The sequence below is a fragment of the Pleurodeles waltl genome, chromosome 4_2 (assembly GCF_031143425.1).
Source record: "Pleurodeles waltl isolate 20211129_DDA chromosome 4_2, aPleWal1.hap1.20221129, whole genome shotgun sequence".
Classification (NCBI taxonomy): Eukaryota; Metazoa; Chordata; class Amphibia; order Caudata; family Salamandridae; genus Pleurodeles; species Pleurodeles waltl.
In genome coordinates this window covers 96918113-96933917 of record NC_090443.1, presented here as the reverse complement: position 1 = coordinate 96933917, position 15805 = coordinate 96918113, and the positions used below count along the sequence as shown (strand labels likewise).

Sequence of the window (15805 nt, the reverse complement as noted above, 5' to 3'; positions counted from 1 at the left end):
ATTTTCTGGAGGATAACAAGTCATCGGCTGTACCCAAGTGTGTACTCCGATCAGCCGAAAGCTTCCGTATGCCTGGATAGCAGCCAGCTTAGGTGAACGCTTAGGCACCCTCAACAAAGTCTCAAATGGGGCCCATTTCATTTTGTCATATGCTCTTGCTCGTATCTGGAAGGGTTCAAAGCACTTGGATCATCGAGACTGGCATTGCTTTTAAAAAGCAAATTAGATGTATTCATTTGGCCCAAGGTGGTCCAACATTTTTCTACGAAGACTGGACCAATGCCAATCCGTTAGCATATCTACCTATGATAGATTCACTTATTTGAAATAAATCCAAGGGAGATTTTTTTACATAGTGGTTGGATATTCTGGCAATCAGGCTGGGGCACACCCCTACTAGACATTGCTGATTCTCACAGGAACCTGACAAAGTTTAGCTCTAGTGAAGTTTAAGAAAAATATCAGCGCATGTTTCTGGTGTGTGGGTGAAATGCCCGTGCACAGGGTGGGAGTGTGGAACCTGTAGATTAGTTTATTTTATATTAAGAATGTCGAGATCACACAAGATTTATGGGCCCATAGTCATACTCTGCTGGCACCGGATTTGTGTCATTTTTTATTACGCAAATCGGGCGCAAACTTTACCCCATATTTATATTTTGGCGCAAAATATGGAGTTAAAGTCATTTTTGGTCTGCGGAAAACTACCTTGCATCAATGAGATGCAAGGTAGGCGTTTCCAGGCAAAAAATTACTCTAAGGCCCTAGCCCCTTATTTATCCTCCCGTGCAAAAATCATGCACGGGAGGGAGGTGGGCCTAAATAATGGCACTAGGCTTGCTTAGCACCATTATTTAACACCTGGGTCAGGGCAAGTGTTAGGGGACCTGTGGGCCTATTTCCAAGGTGGAACACCATGGAATAAGCCCACAGGTGCCCACCCCAGGCCCCAGGGACACTCCCAACTGCACCAGAGGGACAGCGGAGGATGGGGGACCCCTTCCTAGGTAAGTAGAGGTGAGTACAGGTAAGTTTTTTTTTTTTTTTAAGTGCCATAGTGGGGGCTGGATGGGATAACTTGGGCTCCCCTATATGGCACTGTGCCCAATGGCCATGCCCAGGGGACTCAAGTCCCCTGGGCATGGCCATTGAGCTGGGGGGCATGACTCCTGTCTTTACTGAGACAGAAGTCATATCCATGGGGGTTGTGCGTCTAACAATGGTGCTAGTCAGGTTAGAGTCATTATTTTGACTCTAACCTGACTAGTGCCATTTTTTTCACGCACAAACTTCAGTTTTCCCTATGCCTCCTCTACCCGTTTAGTGTCCTGTATTTTGATGCTAACCAGGCCTTAGCGTCGGCTTGAGCCATTCTTAAAATATGGCACCTGGCTTGCGTCCTAGAATGGCGCTAGCCGGCGCTCTACTTTTTGACGCAAACCTGAGCTAAAGCTAGTTTGCGTCAAACAGTATAAAAATGGGCCATTGTGCACTCAAAATCGAATTTGTTTTGCCTTATTCTTGCTCACAACATCGGGTAACCTGTTAGGAATTAAGCAGCTATCGAGACTTTAGTAATTTCCAAACAGGCCGGCGACAGCAAACAAGGCAAAGGTGTCTGAGATTGATTGATGAATAACTTTGAGAGATACCCATCTTCGGCATACATAGGGAACTTAAAAGTACTGCTTAGGGGAGGACAATGTTCTGAATTTCCGTCTTAAATTATTTAAAAAAAAACATGTGGATGTAATTAATTCGAATGCATTTACACAAGGCAAGAAAAGCTTTAGCGTGTGCTTTAAATTCAACTTCACTCAAGGGGGCATATTTAAGTTAAGTGGCGCTGCACCTGGTGCAGCACCACTTTTCTTGCGCGACTTAGCGCCGCACCCCCCCCCCCCCCCCCCAACATGTGTGGCCGTATTTACAATAGACCGCACCATGGCGCTAGTCAGGTGGACTAGCGTCATAATTTTTTACCCTAGTCATGGCCTTTGCAGGATTAGCGTTAAAAATGAATGACGCTAATCCTGCAAAGCACCCACAGGCCCACTGAGCACAATTGGGCCCATATTTATGGTGGCCTACCGCCATTCCAACGCCACATTAGTGTCATATTTTTTACACTAATGTGGCGTTAGAAGGGCAAAAACGCCTTGCCATATTTACAAAGTGGCATAATGCTTGCATTGTGCCACTTTGTAAATATGTCGCAGTGTATTTGCCCTTCCAATGCCACATTAGTGTCAAAAATATGACACTAGTGTGGCGTTGGAATGGCGCTAGGCCACCATAAATCTGGGCCTATGTCTGTTAACCCCTCTCGCTTCATTCAGTGGAAAAGGCGCACTGGTGGATACTTCACAGCTCCAGTTTGCACAGCCATCTGGCAACTGCATTCTGACATTTCCAAGTGAGTATATCCCTACATATAACCGAATATTGGCCAAAATTCGGTTGCCTGTATAAGCTTGTAATGCCCTTAAAGTGTTTATGCACAGTTTTTGTGTTGCTTGTGAGAAAAACACAACTACCAGGAGGACGAAAATAATACTTTAGAAACTGCGACCAATCTATGATTAAAATGTCTAAGAATAGTCCTCACGAACACCATGATTCTGAACTTCCTCTAGATGGTGCTCGGTCCTCACTGATCTCAATGTACACACGCGTGGCTATTTCTTCTCTTCGCGTTCCCAATCGAAAATACTCTCTTGGTAGCAATAAGAGCCCCACAGATTTGACACCTCTTTCTAGTGTTCGACTTCTTCTTGTTGCACACTTTTTAAAGTTCTCCGCTGTGAGACAGAGGGCAAACGAACTAGAGTAACAGACTTTGAAACATGAGAACCAGTTTTGAGCATGGGCCGGACTGGCCGTAGCGGGCATTGGGGGGCATATTTATACTCCGTTTGCGCCGAATTAGCGTCGTTTTTTTCGACGCAAATTCGACGCTAAACTAACGCCAACTAACGCCATATTTATACTATGGCGTTAGACGCTTCGGGCGCCAAAGTGCCCGGAGAGTGCGTCATTTTTTAGCGTGAACCCCTTCCTTGCGTTAATGATATGCAAGGGAGGCGTTCCCGTCTTAAAAACTGACTCCCAGGCCTTTACGTGGTATTTATACTCCCGGGCAAAAATGACGCCCGGGAGTGGGCGTGACCAAAAACGGCGCTTTTGCGCCGCTTTTTAACGCCTGGGTCAGGCATGGCGTTAAGGGACAAGTGGGCTCAAAATGAGCCCAGAGTGCCCTCCCCTGCCCCCAGGGACCCCCCCTGCCACCCTTGCCCACCCCAGGAGGACACCCAAGGACGGAGGGACCCATCCCATGGACATTAAGGTAAGTTCAGGTAAGTATTTTTTTTTTATTTTTTTGTGGCATAGGGGGGCCTGATTTGTGCCCCCCTACATGCCACTATGCCCAATGACCATGCCCAGGGGACAGAAGTCCCCTGGGCATGGCCATTGGGCAAGGGGGCATGACTCCTATCTTTACAATGATAGGAGTCATGTTGATGGGGGATGGGCGTCGAAAAAACATGGCGCAAGTCGGGTTACGACGATTTTTTCGATGTAACCTGACTTGCCCCATTTTAAGACGCCCTAACGCCATTTTCCCCCTACGCCGGCGCTGCCTGGTCTACGTGGTTTTTTTCCACGCACACCAGGCAGCGCCGGTCCGCTTGCGCCGGCTAACGCCATTCCATAAATACGGCGCCCGCATGGCGCTTCAGAATGGCGTTAGATGGCGCAAAATCTTTTGCCGCTAAACTGCGTTAGCGCAGTTTAGCGTCAAAAAGTATAAATATGGCCCTGGGTGTTTTCCTGGTTGGCTGGGAGGGAGGCGGCTGGGTTTGGTAACGGGGGCCGGTTTTGCAACAGTACTGCAATATCTCTCCCCAGTAATAAAAGAACAAAAACAGCAGTGCTTCGTCACCCTGCAGCCCCCCCCACTCGAGACCCAAGGGCCGGACTGACAAAATTGCCAAGGCTCGTTGGGTTCCCAGTCCGGTCCTGGTTTTGGGTCTCAGAGTAGATTCAACATCTTGTCAACATCCTGTGAAGGGTGCAAATTATTCAACTTCCCGGACCATCCATCCAATGGAACTCTATTGGCTCCTTTTGCTAGCTGCGCCATCTTCTAAACCAGCTGTCATTTATGAGCTATCATGAACAGCACTCCTCTACTTATCTTGTAGACAAGCCCACCCTTTCTATTGGCTTTCAGAACACCATAAGGCTGCAGTCTAAGAAGACAAAACAAGCATTTGCAATGCATTGGGTCACCCATTTGTTTGAGTTAGCGCTATTGGAGTTGTAAATTCATAACTTGTTTTACTTGCCACAAAAATTCGTAAACCCCGCCTCATAATTCGATCTTTTCCTGCCACATGATTCTTATATATGCGTTTCAGTTGGCTGGTACCCGCATGACACCGAAAATAAACAGCATAAGCCTGTCACGGCTGTGGCAAGGGGCATGGAGAGCTTGTCAGGCGAGAGTGTGTGAGCCAGCAAGATGATGATATGGCATGACACTTCTAAAATGCGACACCAGTTGCCATGGCGAGGAGTCAGGAGGGACCATCTCGCCAGAGGACAGACTAAAACATGCCTTAAATGATGTTTGATTAGATTTTAGACAGCACATTAAAAAGGCTTACATAAAGTTCCAGAATGGAACAAGTTGTTCATACTTTTTCTTTTTGAAAATCTCTCAGTACTGACTCACCAATCTATATGTCGATTTATCATTTGGGGGCGAGCAGTTTACGATGCAGGTGAGCGTTGAAGGAGAAATTAGTGAACGTGCGTCAATTGCGGTGATCGAGTTTGTGCTGTGAGTGCTGTGGCCACAATGTGCGAAGGTGAGGGACAAAAAACAAAGTAGTTCGCTCACAGCAAACTATATCAGCAATCGTGCAATTATCCATGTAACAAGGGCAGTGTGGAAGGAGTAACAAAACCACCCGAAGGCGGGAAAAATTTAAAGCATTTACCAATGACATCAAGTGATTTTTGAAAGACAAGCACACAAACGAATGAAAGTGATGGGTGTGAGGTGGGCAAAGTTAAAGCCCACAATTCTTACAACAGGTCAAAGTGCTTGTGCGCTGAACCTAAAAATGTAAATAAAGAAAAAAACAGGGCAGCAGGCCTTTTCTGTCTATGCACCCAGGATCTGAAACAACATCACAATATCCATCAGGACTGCACCAGCGCCACTCCACTTTAGGAAAGAGTTGAAGCCTCGCCTCTCTACAGAACACTGCATCATGATGCCGTAACACTACACTTCCGCTTCCAGAACCCGGCTACCTCTCTAATCACTCACCTGCTGCACGCGTACCTTTGACCCTGTTCAGAACTCCACTTTTTGATAGGTTTGCGCTATACAAATATCACATGCATACACAATCAATATTTAGCTGTTGTTGCCATTGTGATGAAGGTCACATTATTATTTATAAAAAAGGGTGGATTCCAGAAATCCTACCTATGAACAGCGAATAAACCATGCACCAAACATTCGGGGAGCAAGTTTTGAAAAAGTGAACAGACATATTACATGAGATTTACCTTTTATTGTCGGAGTCCTGTTCCTACACGGCTGTGTTCTGCTCAGGCTAAAACTGTATATGTTTTGTGAATGAGTGTAGAATCACATCCCTGTTTACATTCCCCTGAGTGGGGCCAAACACCCATTGAACACTAGTATACAACTCTCTCTAAATAAATAAGACATCTCTCCTTCTGCTCATCAGTGTAGCGGAAACCAAATACTTACCTCTATGATGATGTCCGGCCTTGTATGGTGTTGCAGCATTTAGGTAGGACATTCCACCCGCAAAACAGTTGTTGGTGGCCTTCTGAGAGACTACCCCGTTTGTTGTGTATGATTGATGGAGTGTAAGTTTGAAGGTTGGACTATGTGGAAAGAAGTGCGTGAATTTAAAGGAGGAGCACCACTGGTGCTCCGGAAAAAGTGTTGCTGCGCATAAGCATTAGGTGAAACAAGGAAGAGTAAGGAATATAGTAAGACAGTAAGATAGTAAGGGAGATAGAGTGGCACTTTCAGATATGTAGGGTCATCTGGATGAACGGGTAGGATGGTACACCATCCACTGTACACTGTTAAAAAACTCACAACCTCAAACAGCTTAGCTATTCCGTACGTAAAAGGTAATCAAGTGCCAGAGCAAATAAAGTGCAGACGACTCAGGAGTCTGGGACATTTCAGAAGAGTGGGGAAAGGGCCGAACTAAGTGGGCCTTCTGGAATGGGACACCGAAAGAAAGAGACAAGGTGTCTCTGTGTACTTTACTGTAGAGTGAGAGGGAAGGCAAAAGTAGGGGCGCAATGCAGTCTGGGACATCTACAAGACTGTAAGGATATAGAAGTGGACTGTGCATTTATTTAAGCGGTCTTTATTAATAAGGGAGCACAGGTTTACTACAACCAAAGCCTAGTGGAGATGCTGGTATGTATTGACTAACGTAGGGTGTCCTACTTGATCCTTGTCTCAACTATGCCTAGTGTTCCAATGTACCCACTTTCCTACACACTTCTTTTGTCTTTGCTGTAAAAACGACTTGAAAAAGTGGAAATGTAAAACCAAAATATCTAGACTTCTCATTCCAGGATGAAGGCCGCGGCACAAACTCAGAGTATGCCACATTTTTTAAGCCTGGGGAAAATTTAAATTACGATTTTGTAATTTCGGGGATTAAATGTTAAATTTTTGTGAAATTCCTGAAATTACGCCTCTCCCACACCTTCCATAATTGCATGCCATTCCCATGTCCATAGCAGACAGAAACTAAGGAACAATGAGTTATAATGGGTAAAATGAAGGGGTGCACGATATTTGTGAAATTAAGTGAAATTACACGTAATTAAGTAAAATGCAAATTCAGAATTTCAGGCTATATTTTATCGTGAAATGCATCCCTTTAGAAATTGTCTGACGCAAGGATGCATTTCACGCTAAAAACAAATGCAAAAAACCCAAAAACACTCTGAACAACAGCTGCTCGCTGTTCTCATGAGTTTACAGTAACTTTTGACAGCTAATAGCATGTTCACTGTAACATTTTTCTCAAATGGCATGTGTTGGAAATGGCCTTTCTGCAGGGTCACACCCAAACTTTTTGCCTTCCTCCTCTACTTTTTCTGACCTCATTTTTGCTGGCTTTAGGACTCTGAACACTTTACCACTGCTAACCAGTGTTAAAGTGCATGTGCTCTCTCTCTAAAAACATGGTAACTTTGGCTCATACCCAATTTGCATATTTAATTTACTTGTAAGTCGCCAGTAAAGTGCACTACATGTGCCCAGGAATTGTAAATTAAATGTTACTAGTGGGCCTCCAGCTCTGATTGTACCTTCCAAATAAGTTGCCCGTTAACAATGTCTCAGGCCTGCCATTGCAAGGCCTGTATGTGCAGTTTCACTGCCACTTTGACTTGACATTTTAAAGTACTTGCCAAAGTACCTAAACTCCTGTGTTTCTACATATAAGTCACCCCTAAGGTAGGCCCTAGGTAACCCAGAGGGCAGGTTGCTATATAGTTAAAAGGCAGGACATGTACATGTGTGTTTTATATGTCCTGGTAGTGGAAAACTCCTAAATTAGTTTTCCACAACTGTGAGGCCTGCTCCTTTCATAGGATAGCATTATGGCTACCCTCATATACCGTTTGAGTAGTAGAGACTGATCAAAAATAGGTAACCAGATCATATTTAGTATGGCCAGAATGGTAATAGAAAACCCTGCCTACTAGTGAGGTTGGATTTTATATTACTATTTTAGAAATGGCACTTTTAGAAAGTGAGCATTTCTCTGCACTTAAAATCCATCTGTAACTTACAGCCTGTGCCCAATCCACGTCTGGTCTGGGCTGGCTGACAGATCCCTTGTGCATTTCACCCAGACAACCACAAACACAGGATTCTCAGTCACACCTGCACTCATCTGCATACTGAATGGGTCTTCCTGGGCTGGGAGGGTGGAGGGCCTGACACTTACATTTCAAACACAAAAGGATGACGGACTGTGCCCTGAAACTTTTCAAACACTCCCCCCAGTCACAGATCTGGGTTTAATCCATCATTCTGTTGCTCACCATGCCACCCCAGTTTGAACCCAGCCAAATGCAAATCAGTCTTGACCCTGTTCCCCATGGGAACAGTTCAGCCCGAACTGCCAAGCCAGGTTCTCCCTGGACCGAAAACAAGCATCTGGACTGGTTTCAAGGTATCACCCTTCATCAGCTAGGCTAGTTTGAATCCAGTGGCACAGTGAGCAAGGGACCACGTCTGGGCATACCCTTCCCACTTAGGGCAACTTTAGCAACACAAAAGGATGATGGACGGAGAGTTGAAACTTTTCAAACACTCACCCCCAGTCACAGATCTGGGTTGCCACCAGATTCAAGCTAGCCTGGGTGATGAAGGGTGATACAGGAATGGCATGGCAAGCAAAAAAATGATGGATTAAACCCAGATCTGTGACTGGGGGTGAATATTTGATTTGTTCTGCATTCCGTCCATCATCTGTTGTTTTTGCATTTGTCACTCTAGGTGGGAAGGGTATGCCCAGACGTGGGTCCCGTGCTTGCTATGCCACCAGATTCAAGCTAGCCTGGCTGATGAAGGGTGATACCCTGAAACCGGTCCCGGGATGCTTGTTTCTGGTCCAGGGAAGACCTGGCCTGGCAGTTCAGGCTGGACTGTTCCCATGGGGAACAGGGTCAAGACTGATTTGCATATGGCTGGGTCTAAACTGGAATTGCATGGCAAGCAAAAAAACGAACGGGTTAAACCCAGATCTGTGACTGGGGGTGAATGTTCCATTTGTTCTGCATTCTATCCGTCATCTGTTGTTTTTACACTTACATTTCAAAGGCTAGTGGTCTGCCCTCACTCAATGGATTGCCATCCCCCTTTTTGGACCCTGGCAGACAGACCTGTACTGAAAGGGGACCATATGCGGCAAATGCGGCGCTAAAAAAGTATAAATGGGCCTTCATCTCTGCAAGGAAACTCCTTGTGGGCCGAAAATCAACGCAGAGCCTGCCGGAAACGATGCACAGCCTGTCCTGCGACGAGAAAATCGCCGCACAGCCAAACCGGAACAACTCAGCCTGACTTCCCGAACAAAGATTGACGCAGTGCCTGCGTTGTGACGTGAAATTCGACACACAGCTCTACCGGATAGATGCACAGTACCTGCTGGAACGACGCAGCCTGCCCTCCTGAGTGAAGACTCGATGCAGCTCTTGCTGTGACTTATTCCCGCAGGCCTAGTTTTTTTCCCAGCATCGTCCCTGGATGTCAAAAGATCCCTGCATCGCAGTGAGGAGCCAGGCCTTCATGCCGGAAATCAATGCAAGCCCCTTGCAGCGTGGAAAGAAATGACGCATCACCTGTGCCGCACCAGAAATTCCAACTCACACCCTAGTTTTCCACGCATCTTCTCCTATGCGGTTTCCATGCATGTTATTTGTGACGTAAACCAGGTACTTTGAACTAACAAAAAACAACTGTTGATTTCTAAGATTTAACTCTTCTTAATCCTGAAAAAGGGATATTTCAACTTGTGCTTATTGAGCCTTTATTGTTTAGATCTTAATTTAACCAGATAAAAATCTTATATTTTCTAAACCTGTGTGGTGTATTTTTGTAGTGTTTTCACTGTGTTACTGTATGATTTATTGCACTTTACACATTACCTTCTAAGTTAAGCGTGACTGCTCAGTGCCAAGTTACTACACGGTGGGCACAGGATAATTTGGATTGTGTGTGACTTACCCTGACTAGGATTGTGGTCCCTACTTGGACACAGATGAATACCTATGTCAACTAGAGACTCCATTCCTAACAGCATGTAATTACGCAAGGTGGTGTAAAGGCTTAATTTCAGGAATTTCACAAAAAAGTAACATTTAATTCCCGAAATTAAACAAACTGACAGGGAGAAAGAGTAACATTGTGCTTGGGGGGTAAAAGTAAGCAGGCGAGAGAGCAACGGGAGTGGGCAGGAGAGAAGCACATGGGCAAGAAAGAGAGCACAAAACAGAGAGAAGATGGGGGAAGAGAAGCACACTAAGGAGACAGCTGGAAAATCCTTACACTCATGGAGAGTGCTTAAACAAAACGAAATAAGTAGCACTTAAAAAAATGGGCACTTGAAGGACACAAGTAGTCCTCCTTGTTATAGGTGAAGGGTGAAGGACAAACACAAGATGAAGAAGGAAAACACACACGAGCTAGAGAATAAGAAGCAAGCAAATGAGACTAATAATGAAGCTACTCATTGGTAAGCTAACAATGCTTCTCTCAACTGGTAGTGCTTGGGCTTTCTAGTAGGCAAAACCTCAAAACTGCTAATAGGAAGAAACAACTATAAGTTCCAAAATGCACCTCTGATGCTGTGCTTGGCGAGGAGTGTAACTGTACACAATTTTGGTTACTACAGCCTAGAGTAAGAGGTATAGTAATTCCTTTAAATAGCAAAAAATATTAAACTTCTTATTTGTCTGTCACCTTCTAATAAGAATTCCGATAGTGGCAATCACACATCTTTCACATGTTATTCTTTGCAGTTATCATTTTTCTTAATAAAATCAGTTTTTTTCAAGTATTTCAGGCGTTGATAAAGCTCTTCAAACAAAGATGGCGGTTTTATAGCGCTGTAAAAAGTGGCAGTAATAACCCAAGTCAATGAGCCTCTTTTTAGTCAAAATTCAAAGGATTGTAATTGTAATTGTATTTATATAGTGCTTACTACCACTAACGAGGCGTAAAAATGTTTTTCTGCGAGTAGCACGCTACTCCAGAACCCAAGAGGAATTAGTGGTGGATTAGTATAGGGAAATATGAGTACAGTTTTATTATTATTATGAGTTAATTTGAGCGGTGGATATGTGAGTTTGTTAGATGAATTGACTAGAGTAATGGAGGGATAGCGGAGAGAAGAATCCAGAAGTGTTTATTGTGAGTTTATAGTAATAGGATGAGGCTTGGGATGAGTAAAGGAGAGATGAAAGAGGGGAGAGTCTGTGGAAAGGGTTAGGGTGATCATAGTAACAGGAGAGGTTTTGGATGAGTCAAAGGTGAGATAAATGAGGGATGAAAAGGTGTTGAGTGCTTTACTTCCCTATGTGCTCAAATAGCTGTGTGGTCTGGCACACCGCAAAAATACTAATAGTAAGATTGTTATTTGTTTTGCCTCCTTAAATGTAATTACTTCTGACCACGGCAGAAACTACTAGCGGACACACGTATATTGCCTCTTTTTAGCATCCACATAACCTGCAGAGCAAGTATCCCAGAAAGAACTAACGCCCAGCACCTTTCAGCATTTAGGATAATCTTGTGAGTTGAATCCCATTGTCGCAAGTCAGTGCAAACTGCAGGTCCCAAGTCCCGATGTCTGCGGGAATTACTTTGGCTTCCATCGTTCAGAAGTCAATGAAACATCGTGCAGCCGAGTTAAGTAACAATTGGTGAAGCTTAATGAGACATTTTTAGGGTCGAGCCTGCGTTGCATGCGCTCCCGCATGCGTATCGCAGCGAGACGCTTTAGTATTTAGAAAAGGGCTCGGAGCCCTGTCAACTTCACGTCAGTGTTTTTTATTGGTTCGTGGGCTTGCCTAATAAAATCTGCTTGCTTTCATTATTCGAAGGCACGCATACGGCATGCCTTATCCGGTAGCTAGCCCTCCTCGAGCGCAGTGACCAAGTACAGAAAACATGCGAGGCTCGCTGTTTTCCATCGGGCTCGTGGACTTCTTTTTCTCTAATTTACGAGCGCGATCTCGCTTGGCAGAAGTCGAGCGCTTTACATAGTTAATTTCACTTTTTCGGGTTATGTACATAAATGCACTTTTGCCCGATAGGTGAAAAGTCTGGTTAGGAGTTACAACGCGATCAGCTCTAACATGAGCAAACGCGAGACCCGTTGCATTGTAAATGCTTGTTATATTTTGCAAACGGTTACACGTGTGTAAATTATTCACTGAATTGTGGCCAATAATAACTGAGCTGTGATGTTTTCCACGGGGCATGCAAGCAAGTTTGCTGTGAACACAACTCTATACCAATGAAAACCTCTCAAAATGGAGAAGTGCTTTGATTTTACAAACTAAGTATTGTTGCAAATGAATGGAAGACAATTTAACCCTCCTCTCTGGTGCAGTAAAACCTGACTTGCTTTCTTGGGGCAAGTTTCATCTTTCTTCCAACTTTAAGCCTTTAAACCGCTTTTCCCTTGAAAATGTGTCCTCTTGCCACCATAGAACTCAATCTCGCAATAATATAAATAATATCAATAATAATAGTAATGATAATAATAATAATAATAATAATAAAATAATACTAATAAGTAATACTGTTATTTTTATAATTCGTTTTATATATCCTCTCATATTGTACCTTTGGAGATTCGGCGTCTCTATGCGCTGGAAATAACTCATGTTACTAGTATCCAATGTAAATATATTCATCCATTGTATTTGCATTTGTTGACATCTCACCTATCTACTCTTAGAGATATTGGCGCCCAGGCGGAAGTACTATTTTGCCTCTAAACCACCCCCTGGGATAGGGTACATTTTGGATTTTTCTCTGAGCTTCCGGGCGTCACACAACTAGGGGCACCGGCTGTAGCAGGGGCTGCCTGGCACCCCGGACCTCCCGGTCTTACCTTGCGGGATATGAACGATGCCCACCGTCAATCCGGCCATGAGGTCGCCCAGCAGCCACTTCCGCAGCTTGTAGCGAGGTAACCACCCGGCCAGGGGCACCCGCGCCACCAGCGCGCGGTGCAGCTCTTGGGCAGAGCAGCGACACCTGTGCCTCACACGCTCCCGGAGGCTCCCACCCGGCGGCCTGTCGTCGCCATGCTCGCTGAAGAGCTTTGAGAACTGCTCCTCGGTGAAGACGCCTCTCCGCACCGATACCCCGGAGCTCATAGTGCTGCGAGTCCTCCTCCTGCTGGCGCCGGCTCTTATAAGGGTCGAGCAGTCCGCAGGGCGACTGCACCTTTTCCACTCTTGGGAACGAGGCCAAGAGGCCAACATCCCGGTAAAGGAAAGGGAGTGGCTGCCATCCCCTCGGCAGCGGGCGAGGTGAGGACTTCTACCAAGAAAGGCCCGAAGAGATTAGTAAAATCATCTCTTGGCGGAAGAAGCCTCGGGGTCATGGGGTGGGGGCTGTGCCAGGATGGAAAAATAGAAGTGCAGGTACTGTGTATCAGAGTACCTGCTTGTTTCTGAGAAGTGCCAGTTCTCTCCAATTAAAAGTATTACGTTTTTCTTGACAACAGCAGGCACTCTCCTTCTCAAAATAAACAAGTGCTGGTACTCAGTACCGAACAGTACCTGCCCATTTAAAGCACTGGGTAAGACTCGTCTTCTGACCTCACCACTAGATATGAGATTTAAGGGGGATAATACTGACAATATTCAAAGTTGGCAGTGAAGTAAGTAACACTGACATGGGCTCCTCCCGGGGCCTAAACTATTGTCTTTAACTTAAAAACAAAACCAGTGACCTCTTCAGCGACAACCTATACAAGCACCCTTCAAGCAATCAGGAAATCCGAGTCAGCGATGCAATCCCTGCCTATATTTCTTAAATTTACCTCACGTTGCATGAACTACCTGCCCCTAATCCTTAAAATGTGTTACTTTTCCCAGATGTTGAGTGTATTTAGTTATGTATTTTGTGCAATGTATTGGTCTTGAAACTGAGAAGTCGCCTCTCGATATTTATGAGGGTCGAGATTGAGTGCTCTGGAAGGATGTGCAGAAGACATGTACATCAAATTCTTGGCCGCTCTGAAGAGTGCTTGGACTAGTGGTCACATTTCTAATAATTATGCTTAGTCTGCGACACAGGTGCACAGCTGTCAACATACTGACAGTATCAAAAAACATAGGGCCAGATTTAAGCAAAAATGACTGTGCACGTCGCTACGCAACATTTGGCAGCATCGCGCACCGTTATTTTCAAAATGCAGGGATGGGCCGTATTTACTAAAATACGACACACCTCTGTTTCCCCCTGTGCCGGCGCTAAGTATGCTGCCATCCGCCAATGCAGCAACCCTTTCACCATAGTGCAAGGATGGCTGTGTTAAGGAGAGATTGTTTTTGTGCAGGAAGGAAAACCTCCCTGCACAAAAACAATCTTAAATGCTGATTTGCTCTAGCACACTTAGAAAGAGCAAAAAACAAGGAGAAATGAAAACATTTTTCCTCGTTGCGCTATGCTAATGTCACCCCTGAGGGGGCATTAGATTTTGGCGTTGCTTCAGGTTTACGAAAACTCGTAAATCTGGGGCAGCTTAAAAATGCAAAGGGTGTTGCTGTGGCAGGCCCACAGCAACACCCATTGCACGCTCCTTGAACGCAAAGTGCTGCGTGTGAAGGGGCAGTATTTACAAGGTGGCCTTAAGCCACAAAAAGTGGTTTAACGCCACCTTCTAAATACAGTGCAGTGCAAAGCACCACCGGAGCGTCACTAAAAGTGATGCTCCAGTAGCACTAGGGGCACTTAAATATGCCCCATATTGTGAGTGTTTACAGGGTGTGGAGTGTGTATGAATGGAGAAAGTGGGTGGGGATGGAGTGGAGAATGAAAGAAGCACTTGCAGTAGGAGAGAGAAAAGTCATCAATGACGAGGAAGGAGATGTAGCATGAGACAAGCACACAATGGGGCTACAAAAAGAAACCTAAAGGCATCCTTGACTAGGTAAGCAATGCACTATGGACTAAAGCAGCTACAGCAACCCCCTCACATCATATGTTTTAGCCTGCACTGCTTCAGCTTCCAGGACATCGACATTTCTTTGACTGATGTGTGCTGGGCTGCGCTGAAGATGGGGCATTGATTAGCTTGTAAAAATTATTTCACATTGCATCAAGAAGGTGAAGTGCATATAAAAAGTTTTGAATTGTGATTTTGGTGAGGTAACTCACGTAATTCCGCGTAGTGTAATCATACAAAATTTTCCAGAACTTCTTCAAGAATGTACAGAATTATGCAAGATGTGTCTTGGGCACGCTATTTCAGAAAATGACACCAGTGACACGGTTGATGCTAAAAAACAGCACACAAGGCATTTTATGATGCTCAAGCTAAATAGCCATTTTGTTATCTAAGGCCTGCTCCTGCTTAGCCATCTCCCTGTGTTTCCTTCTCTCTGAGTGCCACCCAACCCAGTCCACCCCATTCTGCTCCACCCATCACCCTTTTCTTAATATTTATTCACTATTGTATTAGTTTCCTACTTCCCTGTCTGTTTATTTTACATATTTTCCCGATTAGGGTGTTTTGTACCCATCCTACCCAACCCCGCCCTAGCTATGGCAGAGACAAGGAGCGCTGGTGAGTCACGCACCCACTGTGGCTAACCGCAGAAAAGGGGTGATGTCCACCAAATTATTAGCAAGGCAGAGGTGGTGGCACTAGCTTTTTATGCGCGGCCTCACCTCCCTTTCATGCTGACATTGGGCAGCAGGCCCTGCTGGGGCAATGGCCTAGCGGAGCATCGGCTGAGGTGTGGCTGTGCATGCACCTCCTCACCGGAGCCTCCTGCACCCAGCACCAACTGATGCACTACTGGGCTGACATATTCGAGCAGGACCTGCAGGACCAACTGGGAGTTGAAGTGGTGGGGCGAGGTAAGTGATGCTTTTTGTAAAAATAAAAATAAATAGTATTTTTATTAAATTTCAGATAGCTTTAGAACACAGGTAAGTTTATGTGCGTGTGCGTATTTATGTATC

At 45.1% G+C, this 15805-nt stretch overlaps 1 protein-coding gene across 2 annotated transcripts in view; it reads right to left on the bottom strand.

The window, feature by feature from the left end:
* LOC138292306 (solute carrier family 26 member 10-like) overlaps positions 1-13102 on the bottom strand; it is a 208009-nt gene extending 194907 nt beyond the window's left edge. Inside the window, exon 1 of one of the 2 annotated variants that reach the window (XM_069230842.1) lies at positions 12717-13102. In XM_069230842.1, coding sequence (XP_069086943.1) covers positions 12717-13092 — 376 coding nt within the window. In that variant the 5' untranslated portion in view covers positions 13093-13102. The remainder of the gene's footprint in view (positions 1-12716) is intronic. The other variant, XM_069230841.1, reaches the window with a different exon arrangement.
* Positions 13103-15805: the final 2703 nt, after the last annotated feature.